This window comes from Triticum urartu, chromosome 3A, assembly GCF_056163025.1.
Source record: "Triticum urartu cultivar PI428250 chromosome 3A, HENAU_Tu73, whole genome shotgun sequence".
NCBI lineage: Eukaryota > Viridiplantae > Streptophyta > Magnoliopsida > Poales > Poaceae > Triticum > Triticum urartu.
This window is the reverse complement of record NC_141875.1, coordinates 665340292-665352964: the sequence shown is the minus strand read 5'-3', so window position 1 is coordinate 665352964 and position 12673 is coordinate 665340292. Positions and strand designations below refer to the sequence as shown.

Here is a 12673-nt window from a genome sequence, read left to right as displayed (position 1 = left end):
GCACCTGCATCTGTTTTTGGAAGTATCTGTGAGTCACGGGGACTCAGCAATCTCACACCCTCGCGATCAAGACTATTTAAGCTTAAAGGTAGGAAAGGGGTAGTGAGGTGGAGCTGCAGCAAGCACTGGCATGTATGGTGGCTAACTTACGCAAAAGAGAGCAAGAAGAGAAGCAAAGCACGGTCGAGAAGCTAATAGTGATCAATAAGTGATCCTGAAGCTACTTACGTTCAAGCATAACACGAGACTGTGTTCTCTTCCCGGACTCCGCTGAAAAGAGACCATCACGGTTGCACACGCGGTTGATTCATTTTAATTTAAGTTATGTGACAGATTTTCTACAACCGGATATTAACAAATTCCCATCTGCCCATAACCGCGGGCACGGCTTTCGAAAGTTCAAACCCTGCAGGGGTGTCCCAACTTAGCCCATCACAAGCTCTCACGGTCAACGAAGGATATTCCTTCTCCCAGGAAGACCCGATCAGACTCGGAATCCCGGTTACAAGACATTTCGACAATGGTAAAACAAGACCAGCAAAGCCACCCGATGCGCCGACAAATCCCGATAGGAGTCGCACGTATCTCGTTCTGAGGGCACATCGGATGGGCAAGACGTCGGGTTGGCATAAACCCTGGTTGCCCAGGGGGCGCCGGACATCGCACAGTTTGGACCAACACTCAGAGGAGCACCGGCCCGGGGGTTTAAAATAAAGATGACCCTTGAGTCCGCGGAACCCAAGGGAAAAAGGCTTAGGTGACAAATGGTAAAACCAAGGTTGGGCCTTGCTGGAGGAGTTTTATTCAAGGCGAACTGTCAAGGGGTTCCCATAACACCCAACCGCGTAAGGAACGCAAAATCAAGGAACATAACACCGGTATGACGGAAACTAGGGCGGCAAGAGTGGAACAAAACACCAGGCATAAGGCCGAGCCTTCCACCCTTTACCAACTATATATATGCATTAAAGTAAACAAGATATTAATAATGATATCCCAACAATATCCATGTTCCAACATGGAACAAACTCCAACTTCACCTCAACTAGCAACGCTATAAGAGGGGCTGAGCAAAAGCGGTAACATAGCCAAACAACGGTTTGCTAGGAAAGATGGGTTAGAGGCTTGACATGGCAATATGGGAGGCATGATAAAGCAGGTGGTAGGTATCACGGCATAGCAATAGAGCGAACAACTAGCAAGCAAAGATAGAAGTGATTTCGAGGGTATGGTCATCTTGCCTGCAAAGTTCTCCGAGTTGACGAAAGCTTGATCCTCGTAAGCGTACTCAACGGGTTCCTCGATCATGTACTCGTCTCCCGGCTCTACCCAAAGCAAGAACACAAGCAAAAGACCAACAATAAATCATGGTGCAATGCGCAAGCAACATGATGCAAAACATAGCATGATATACGAGATGTGATATGCAATGCATATGCGTGCTTCGGAAGAAAAAGATTGATAAAGGCATCAACTTGGCAAACCAAGTGCGCCGCTGGAAAGATGAGTTGATTTCATTCGAAACCGATATAAAGATCACCGGAATCGGATGCACGGTTTGCAAATGGCAAGCAAAACGAGAATGGCACAATTCTGCGATTAACAGCACGATGCCATCTAGAATGCAACAAGAAACTAAGCTACTGCACTCCATCATAGCAACAAAGCACATGGCAGTGATCTACTTAAGATGCTTGACAAAAGATGAACACCGAGCTACGGCTAAATCACACAAGAGCAGGTTCAAACAAATATGGAAAAAGTGCAAAAGATATCAGCATCACAGACTTAGTGAAAATATTAACATGTCAGGAATTAACATCAGGAAGCAATGTTTAGAGCAAGCAAACAACATTCTACAGGAACATATAATAGCAAACCAAGGCATGGCATGAATCTAATCAAAGCATAGAACAAAAGTCCCTTACTGATCAAGAGAGCCAAAAAGGCACATAAGATATTATGGCACCCATGTAAACATAGCAAGTTTCGTTAACAGATTTAGACTTAGCAAAAAACTGAGCATGGCATAAACAGAATTATGAAGGCATCTTTGCGAGCTCGATTCACTCACCACAAGGCATTGCATGACAATATAAGCATAGTAGCAGCAATAATACATGTTCATGAAGCTAACCATGGCAAGAACAAGTCTATAGAATGCATGGATCAACTACAACAACCATGGCAAAATTGATTAACATGTAAACAATCTGCCAGGAACATTTTATAGCAAAAGTAGAGCAAGATTAAGTCATGCTAGGGCACTCCATAAATGCAAACAGGGGCATGGATGAATATAGCATAACCATATGTCAAAATCATCCTCACTGAAGCAACTCAAAACAATCATGAATCTCACTGTAGCATCATGGATACATGCCATAAAAATAACAGCAGAGCAAGGACTTAGCAAAAATCCTAAGTCCCTAAAATCCGCAATATCACAAAGGCTACTTTGCATGCTTGTGCTAGTCACCACAAAGATCACAAAAATACATGGCAAGCACCCCTCTAAAGACGGCATGACATAGACCAAAACACATGTAGAGCTCATGCCCATAAGATGCACACAACAAATGTGACAAAAATGACAAATGCTCATAATCTGATAATAATCAGCACCTAACAATTTATAGCACTCTTGCATCAACGATTTGGGTATCAAGATGGACTCAAACAAGCATGCCACAATGGAACAAAATGAAGAGCACATCATGATGAACATTTTGATATATCATGCGCACTAAACGGAGTAACGGTCGTGAAGCTATGACATGATGAATAGAGCAATAAAATTAACAGGGAAAAGACTTGGGCCTCTTTTGGTTCATAGGATAGGATTATCATAGGAATAGGAATCTTGTAGGAAATGAGATGACATGTATCTCAAATCCTATAAGTAGGAATAGGAAACAAGATGTCATTTGGTTGACACCAAAGGAATTTTTCCATTGAGTATAGGCTCTTTTTTGTTTTCCTATGAAATGTGGAGGATAGGAACCAATCCTATGTAGGAATAGGAATCCATTCCTATGAATCAAAGGGCTCTAAAGGAAAAAATCCTATAAGAATCCTATCCTCTAGAATCCCTATGAAATTCCTTTAAACCAAAGGAGGCCTTAGTGGATTTTTAGACCTCCAGATCTAGGGTTGACCCGGCACGGCCGTTGAGGCAGGGCCTGGATCTCGCCGGAGATGCGGTGGGACGGCGGCCGGAGTTGATGAGGAGCTCGCCGAAGTGAGGAGAAGGACGGGGGCCGGCCGGAGTTCGCGGAGTCCGGGGGAGGCGCGGGCTGCGGGGTCCCGCCGGATCTGAGCGGCGGACGGCGAGGCGGGCGTCGGCCGGAGTGGAGCGGTGCGTGCCAGCGACGAAGGCGGCGGGAGGAGCTATCGGGCGGCGGGGACGCGTGGTGGAAGGCGCGGGGCGACGCGGGCTTCAGGGGCCCACTGTGGGCCGAGCGGGCTGGCGGCGCGCGTCGGTGGAACTGCCCATGTGGCAGCCCCTGGTTGGCCGCGGGCGGCGGCGGGTTTCGTCCGGCTCGGGCCAGACGTGTCCGGCGAAGGCGGGAGAGGATTTTAGGGTTTTGGACCCGGATTTTGGACGGGGAGGACATATTTATAGGTAGGAGGAGTTTGGAGTGTCCAAAAGAGGTGTAGTTTTCGACCACGCAATCGTGATACGACGACGGAGGACATGGGGATGGTTTGGAAGGGTTATTGGGCCGTTTTGGAGGGGTGTTGGGCTGCAACACACAAGAGGCCTTTCCGGTTACCCGGTTAATCGTTGGAGTATCAAACGGACTCCAAATGACACGAAATTTGACAGGCGGTCTACCGGTGGTGTACCAAGGCCACTTGCAAATCTCGGTCCATTCCGAGAATGTTTAACACCCCCTCACAAAAAGAGACAAAAGGGGACACCGGTGCACGTAGGAGTGTCGGATTGCAAAACATGAGCAAAATGCAAAACGAAGACACAAACCCAACCACGAATCTCATAACTTAAAGCCGGAAATGGCAGAGTCGGAGTTACAATTATGAAAAGTTACATCCGGGGTGTTACAACATTAGCTCAGCCAGGCCAATTGAGTCACACCTGCAAAGGGCCGAAAAATGGTGCAGGCTACAAAACGCATCAGCAGTGAACAAAGCATGAAAACAATGTCAAAGCTGCATAGACCAAACATTTGCAAGAAAGAATACAAACACGCAGTGTTCCAATTGCTATTTTAGAAATTTTGAGTATGGGACTATCTATATGGCGTGTAGGTCATCTCTTTCCTGAAATTATGTGTTTCTAATTTTGGCTTGAAAGTGGACAAACCACCGCCACCACTTATCTATTATAAACCTTTATTTTTTTAGCACGGCCAATAACTTACTAATTAGAATGCTCATTAGTCACATGGCCTAACTTACCTATTCAGCGGAAGACTAAGACTAGGCTCACGTATCTTAGCACATAATCCCAATTTCCATATTACTATGAAATGCCCCAAGTATGAATTTAGATATATTGTCCTTTCTGTATGCACTTTTTTTTGGCATTGTTTCTTTTACAGTCGAGGATATGATATACTCTCCATATCAACTGAAATTCAGAAGTCATGATCACACAGTGGACAAATCATGAGAGCAATAATATCAAAGCTGCATCGACCAAATAACATTTCATGAATGAATACAACACGCAGTGTTCCAATTGCTATTTTTGAAATTTGAGTATGTAACTATCTATATGGCATGTAGCTCATCTCTTTCTTCAAATCAACATTTGTTCATTCTTGACTGTATGCAGAAGTATATTCCCCCATTATTTGCAGCTGGGCCCAAGCCTCACAACTTTGAACCATTGAGCCAACGGCTGTAGAAAGCCAATGCTTCCTGTGGTTTGTATTCAGGAACGGTGTGTCCAGCGCCCTGTGAAAACACAAACGAGAAGGTACGGAAATTTATTTTTTGAAGCTAATGATGTGCTCATACATTTTTTTTTACTAACTGTGATGACCATGAATGAAAAAAATGTATGCTTACCTTAATAGTAGCAAAAGTGAGACCATGCTCATAGCCTTCGGTGTACCTAAGGAGTTCAACAAACAGGCATTGTGAGTTACATTTTGCTTCTTCATTTCCATGGTGTTTTTGCAACGTATATTCTTAGCTTGAACCGTGCCAAATGCAAAGTAACATAGCAAGCGTTTTAAATTTTGTTTTTAGTGTTAACCCTCGTGAAAGTAATTGTGAGTTCATCTCAAGGATACTTCAACTTGGACGTTAATAAAATTCAGCAATAATAGTTCAGTACCCGGAAACTTGGTCGTTTGTGAACCATGGTCGCCATGAGTCAACAACTCCATACCCCATAGATTTTGTCCATGCTTCACTCCCGGTGTATGGCACACACATATCATGGTCACCACTGAAACAAATGCAAAATAGTCATTAATAAAAGCAGAGAATGTGACAATCCATGAATAATATGGCATCCGATTTGCTTCTATCTGTCTAGGATAATGCAAATGAATCATTAAGGAAATATATTCACTATAAGATAGTGAACAACTCAAATATCTTCAGAAGAGTTAGGATGCCAAATTTTGCTCAATACAGAGATTAGACAACAGCCACACAAATAAGATAAGAATATCATTCTACAGGTTCATGGTGTACCTGAATATGATGGCACGATAACCCTGGCTTGTGAGGTTCTTGTGATAACTGATCATACTGCCAGCATCATGGTTGAAATCAATTTTATCTGTGCATAAGAGCCATGGCCCAATTGAACTTACCTAGTATGAGCATGAAAAAGCGAGAGTTAGAAAAATGGGAGTGTCTTCAGTTCCATCTAATGCTGACTTATGATCATACTGATTGCGCATGGATTGCAGATCTGACGCCATCGTTGTCCAGCCATGCTGTTGCCACTTCGTCGCTCTGTAGATTAAGCAAACTAAATGTTATCAGATACTGGGAAATGAGCATGTAATGTATCTCTTGCAGACAGCAAATTTCCTCTGAACCATGTTTAGTTCGCAAGCGCAATAATTTTAAATGTGTAGTATCTTTCTCTGAATTATGCTTTAAGCTTACCATGCATGGAACACCACTTGCAACTTCCTGCCATAATGGAACACGTCCGGCTTTTACAGGAGCTCTCAGAGGCCAAGCACGCCCAAGCATTCTTGTTCTTACAGGAAAGGGCTTGTTAGTCGTACCAAGATCTTTGAAACTTTTAGGCAATTTGCTATTCTGCGGGTTTGCTTCTTTGATGCTTCTGCCGTGGTAGCATGGCTCAAGAATGTCGTAAATGTTCAGTTCGCTGATTAACTGTGAATAAAAAAAAATAGTCAGTGCATCATGATGAGAGAAGAGCTTGCAGTTTTCACTCTGAAAAGGTGACATGTCGTTTTTACCGAGTCGATTTTCACTAACGCGCTTTCACATTTACCCTCGCTGGCATTCCAGTAATTTCCGTCGCACGTCGTAAAAGCTTGCTGCATTGTGAGGAGATGGCGATTTAAAAGAAATGTTTTGAAGCAAATACCAGCAGGATACTGAAAACTAATCTGATTCGAATTAACACTGTCTGTCTGAATTACCTACCTGGTATATTTCTTCTGATATTAGACCCATTCCATGTGCAAATGGCACAAGAGCATTACCATCAAAAACAGTGTCGCAGACGCCATTCCCCACCATGTAGCCCTATCATAATAGTACAGGTCAAAACGTTAAACCTGATTTACTTGGCATTTCATAAATTTTGCGATCAGCAAACCAAGAAAATTCATCTGTACTACACTAACCTTGAAGTTTATAGTTGGCTTAGCTCCTCCTTGTATCCCTGCGGATAATTAATTAGTCAGTAAATAAGAAACCTAAATGATTAGTAACTATATACTGATGAAGGTGAGTAGAAAACCGGGGCCAGACCTTTGACAACTTCATGCGAAAGAGTAGGGACATAAACCCCGGCATACGACTCCCCAGCTATGTAGAACGGGTTGCTCAGGAACTCAGGGTACAATTGAAACCACTGCATACATAGAAGCCACATAACTTAGCTATATTGCACAAAGATTATCTCTTTATATACCATACTAAGATGAGTACACATGCATACCTTCAGAAGGAAAGTGTGCGAATCAGCGGCGGTTTTGAGGTCTCCCGTTTCATAATCTGAAACATTGTTTGAGTATGACAGCCCCACACCAGCAGGGGAGTCCAGGTATATCATGGTAGACACCTAGGCCACAATAAATTTTTTAACTCTAAGTTAGATATAACAACAAATAGTTTGTTGGTAATTATATACACCACTAGGCCAATGGAAGATAGTATCCAACCTTGGACCAGCTGTAAGGGTTGAGATGAAGCTTTGGCAGGCTTTTAACTGACCTGCCTGATTCGAAGTTGAATGGCCCTGAAAGTAGACAAAAATGAATTGTACCATGAATTTGAAAGTTACATGTAATTTCAAGTTAATCAATTAGTTCATTTATTCATGATTTAACAAGAAACTGCGTGGAGATATATGTGCAACGTAGTGAAGAAAAGTAGTAATACTTAAACGTTACTACTTAAAGGTAAACCCAGTGGCAGAGCTAGGCAGGAATGTCAGGGCTTCATGAACAACTAAGAGGACAAAGATTGATGTCAGAAAAGGATCTTGCTATCAGACATTTCGTCCAGCACTGGGCGTGCTTCACTCTATTCAGGACTTGTCGTTCGCTTACACCCTACGAGTCAGACCTTTATTCTAGAAGAAGAAAAAATGTTGACCTATCCAGGACCCAAGCTTCCTCTGTTTCTCTGAAGGTATCTATCTGACCAAGTGTGTGTCTGTCACTTTCCTCCGAGTTCAAGCCACGACTGTTGATTCTCTACCAGAGGAGTTTTGAAATAACCTTTCCAAGGGGTACCCTTTAACTAGTGACTAGCAAACATGCCTGTGCGTTGCACCGGAACAAAAATAATTCATCCCTCATACACCCACTCGACGTCATCAACAAATCCTTTAAAATCTTTCACAACGCTGGGCGACAAACAACATGATAAGTGGTGTTGCACAAAAACATAAATATGGAGTGATTTTTGAAATGTGCTCAAGATGTTTTCAATTTATTAGACAACAAAAATGTCTACCTAGTTACCGCTATCTCTTTACGCCTTTGTTGTCGTTCCTCCTTAGTGCTACCCAATAAATACTGCTTTAGGATGAAAATAGAGAAGTACATTTTAGTACTCGGCGATAACTTGTGCATAAGGGCATTATTTTTGACTTGTTGATATACGTGTTTGCAACTGTAATCCAAGTGAAAATTTACCTTAGTTGCAAGCATATTAGACATTTGACATCTACATATTTTTCTGAGGAATTTTCGTGTGTAACATGTTCGATTTCAAGTTAGGTTCTGAAAGATATCAATATTTTAAAAGTATTTGAATCTACCTGATAAAAAAAAAGGAAAATGGGATTTTAGAAAATGTTTGACATGCATGAAAACAACATATTTGAAATCTGCACATTTTCTGAGGAATTTTCATATATAATATGTTAGATTTTGAGTTAGTATTTGAAAGATATGAATATTTTAAAAAGTATTTAAATCTGCATGATAAAACAATATAAAAAGATAGAAAAGTTGGAGTGTTAGGAGGACTCTAGCCAATGGGCTACTACACATCAACTATTCATTAGGGGATCGCTTGTTTATAAGGCAGGGTTTGGCACAACGACCTAGGAAAAACGAAATAGTTTTTTCCTCATTTATAGGTGAGGTTGTGTTTAATATGTGACAACTTCAAGGGCGATTTACATGACATACCGCCAGAAGCGATAGCCTATTTATTAATAGAAATCTAAATCTATATTATTAATAAAAATCTAAATCTATATCTCTATCTGTATCTATATCTGTATTTGTGTAAGGAAAATCTGTATATGTATATGTATCTATTTATTATTAAGGTATAAGGAAAATCTGTATCTGTATCTATTTATTATTAGGGTATAAGGGAAATTTGTATCTATATCTGTATCTGTATCTATTTATTATTAGGGTATAGAGGTATAGATATAGATATAGATTTCGTTCAACCCGGTTGTCGCCGCAAAACCACCGTTACGAAAACCGGACTAAAACGACCGAGTCGGCGGTCTTTCGCAATTGGAACACACGGTGTGTTCCAGCTCAAAAAAAGAAAGAAAGAAGAAAACCGGACTAAAACGGGTGGTGCGTACGTGAGGCAGATTCCGTTTGTACGCCCTGGCCGCTTTACGCCAAGGCCTTTACTCCATCAGCCGTGGAAAAAACCCAGCGAATCAGACACGGCCGGTCACCACCACCTCCATCGGCCTCTCAGCGACTTCCCACCAGCTAGCCACCGGGCCCCGCTTCCCTACTGCCACCGCTAGCGCCAACGGACGGTCGAGCACGAGGAGGAGGAGGAGGAGGAGGGATCGTAGGGGAACGCACCGTGCTCGTAGACGAAGCCGTCGAAGCTGGAGCAGCCGGGGCCGCCGTTGAGCCAGAGCACGACGGGGTCCTTGGCCGGGTCGCGCTCCGACTCCACCGCGTAGTAGAACAGGTTCCGCCCGTGCTGCTCGTCCACCGTCACGTACCCGGCGTAGTGCTTCGACGGCAGCGCGCCGTCGTAGCCCGGCAGCCCCGTCACCTCCGCGCCCTCCGGCGCCGCGCCGCAGCCGGCGGACAGGAAGACGAGTGCGAGGAGGGGAAGCAGGGCCGCGGCGGCGAAGCCGGAGCGGCGCCCGCCGGCCATCGCACGTACGAGGCTTCGACGGACGGTGGGTAGTGTGGCTGTGGTTGCTAGGGACGAGTCGCCGGCTGGGCCGTGGTGATTAATATGTTTGGGCGCGGCGTGCGCGCGGATATATAGGGCGGAATTGACGTCCACGCCACGGGATGGCGGTGACGCACCGGGGACGCGGGAGCGCCGTGACGAGCCCCGCTGATTGGATTTGGAGGGAGCAGGGGGTGCCTGCATTTGACGGAATTCCTTTTCTGACGATTGGTAAGATAATGGCTCCCTTATTTGACACCGGAGACTAATATCTTTCCCTATTTTAACACCGGGTCTTGATTCCATTCCAATCCAACGCCACCGTCCATTTTTTTTTGACACAAACGGTGTTACAAGACACATGTAAAGACACTTCTGCCCTTAGACTTGTAGCCAATCCCTCTCTTCCTTTTCTTCATTCGCATACAAGTGAGACCCACTCGTCATCCCTTTCTTCGACGACCTACCCGTGCCTCTCACCCGTAGGTAGGTTGAAGAGAACCCTCAAATTTTCATGCTTCTGATGTTAGTTTTGATGAGCATGACCATGGCATCCGAGCTCTGCCACATGGTGTGAAGAAAGGCGTGACTGCACATAACGTGATCGAGGGGCAGCATGAGAGGTTGAATACGACAACGGGCCTCCGAGAGCGTGGCACCGACGGCCCACTCTGCGGCCGTAACTGTGACCCCACCGAATGACTATGGGCAAGGGAGGCACATCGGTGACGGGGAAGCGAAGCGCCAATTAGGTGTTGGAGGAGTGCAGTGAGGCAGAACCACGCCAGTGGGCAACAGCTCTTGAAACAGACTTTCACACCGCTTTACAGATAATAAAACACCAACTAGTGTGCCAGCAAGCGGCAACTCAGGGATGTGCTGGAGCTGGGAGGAATTAGTGGCCTCGACACGTGTTTAGTACAGAGATAGAGGGGGAGGAGGTCGGGGGTGTTGTGAGAAAGATGGTTGTGTGTAAATTCCACCTCGAATTTCCTTCCGTTCGTTCTTGCCCCCTCTCTTTCCTTATTTGGGCACGGGAGAATATCACATAAAAACCAATATTCAAACAAAACTGCGTGGAAACCGTGTCTGAAAGTTTCGAAAAAATCTGGGATGTTAAGAAGATGATGTTCTATCGTGATGCAAGATTCCAAGTTGAAACACATTACCGGATTCGAGCAATGAAAAAAAAAAGAAATTCAGCAACGAATAGTGATGTTGCTATCTGGTACTATTCAATGTTGATTTTGCTGTTTTTTTTTCATAGCTCACATCCTGTAATGTGTCTGGACTTGGAGTTTCACATGGAAATAGAACACACAGTCTTAACATCTAGTATATTTTTTCATATTTTTTCTAAACTTGAAAACATTGTTTCCACGTGGCTTTTACCGGCTTACACCGAGCGTTGGTTTTCATCTGATATTCTCCCATTTGGGCACATGATAAAGTCAAGGGCAAATGTGTCCTTTCACGTGACGTTTAACACCGTCAGCTCGAAAAACCAGACGGTAGTGTTAGACACGATATGCAATTTAGACCCAACGCCAAATAAGGAAGTTTTTTTTCGTTCATCGTCAAATAGAGACGCCACTATCTTAATAGTGTCGAATAAGAAAGAACTTTTTTTTAGAGAAGACCATCATGGCTAGCTTTATATTAAGATCAAATAATCAATACATCGTCCACTAGTTTAGCTACGAGGCAATCCAGGGGCTCCTCAGACCAGCTACTTGAAATCTTATTACAAAAGCAATACTGAGCTAGCTCATGAGCCGGTTGATTAGCGGACCGAAAACAATGTCAAATAAGGAACTTCTAATTTGCTGGTTACCTGTTGTGGCCTGCCCTGCCCTGCCGTATAGTGCTGAGCCTAAGTGGCGCCGTATTTTACTGGCGTCAAACAAGGGATTCTGTCTTTGATGCTTACCCGTTGTGGCCTGCACTGCCGTGTAGTGCTGGACGCAAGTGGCGCCGTAGGCGTTATTGGATTGCGTGGTGGAACGGACGCCGGCCGCATGCACCAGTCCGGCCCGGCCGGCTGGTGGTGGGCGACGGATAACTTTGGTTTGTGCGCGTTAGTGGACCAAGACTTGTGGACTGTGGTGCGCACTCTCATGCGTAGTTGCGGCAATGCTTGCATTGCATGAGATTGTTTATTCCCAGAACAAACGGTGCAATCAATCAGCAACCGTCGCGGGGTGATAATGGTACACGCATCGATGGAATCGATGGGAAGGGCGTTTCTGTTGGAGTTGGACAAGAAATGGGAGAGAGTGCCGTGTTAGCAACAGAGAGCAAACTAGTCAATCAAGGTGTACACTCATGTGGTGCAATCAATCCCATAGTTTCCACTAGGATCGCCCATGCGCCCAATTTACAAATGAGTAAAAAAAAAGCACTAAAACATCTTATATTTGTGGATGGACGGAGTACGAAGAAAATATAGACAGTGCCATCTAAGTTCAAATTCGAAGGAGATTCCTATTGTGTATATTGTTAGAGTATTTTGTGCACTTGCAGTATCTCTACTTCTAATGAAGCAGTTGGTAGTCTCGGTTTTAGATTTTTTTCGTCCCATCTTTCATGATTTTTTTGTACCCCTCCCACTTTTGCTGGGTTTTTTTTTCGTAGATTTTTTTTCGTCCCCTCCCCCCACTTCATCGGTTATTTTCGCGTCACCCTCTCATACAACGAAAAAAATCTGAACAGATCAAAACTTTTCATACCGGCGCAAGTTATTTAGTAATGTAGAATCAATCACGAACAATCTCTAAAGATCAAATCTAAATTCATTAACCTTATCTTAAATCACTCAATCACATTAATTAGAAAACAAATAATTGATTTTTAGAAAAATCAC

At 43.9% G+C, this 12673-nt stretch overlaps 1 protein-coding gene across 1 annotated transcript; it reads right to left on the bottom strand.

The window, feature by feature from the left end:
* Window positions 1–4633: 4633 nt before the first annotated feature.
* On the bottom strand, window positions 4634–10010 carry SCPL20 (serine carboxypeptidase-like 20). The gene is made up of 13 exons (XM_087513892.1): window positions 9486–10010; window positions 7353–7429; window positions 7130–7252; window positions 6940–7042; window positions 6813–6850; window positions 6610–6711; window positions 6420–6500; window positions 6097–6333; window positions 5875–5940; window positions 5674–5795; window positions 5309–5422; window positions 5038–5083; window positions 4634–4923 (listed from the first exon to the last, which is right to left on the bottom strand). The coding sequence occupies exons 1-13, from the start codon at window positions 9787–9789 to the stop codon at window positions 4840–4842; spliced, it is 1497 nt and encodes a 498-aa protein (XP_087370018.1). The 5' UTR covers window positions 9790–10010; the 3' UTR covers window positions 4634–4839.
* Window positions 10011–12673: the final 2663 nt, after the last annotated feature.

What these genes read in the sequence shown, in the direction of transcription:
- SCPL20 (XM_087513892.1), bottom strand. Translation starts at nt 9,789, where the DNA reads ATGGCCGGCGGGCGCCGCTCCGGCTTCGCCGCCGCGGCCCTGCTTCCC. An exon ending in CGGCTTCGTCTACGAGCACG is followed by an intron (nt 7,430 to 9,485) that starts GTGCGTTCCCCT and finishes GTCTACTTTCAG; the next exon opens with GGCCATTCAACTTCGAATCA. An exon ending in TATCAGAAGAAATATACCAG is followed by an intron (nt 6,501 to 6,609) that starts GTAGGTAATTCA and finishes CTCACAATGCAG; the next exon opens with CAAGCTTTTACGACGTGCGA.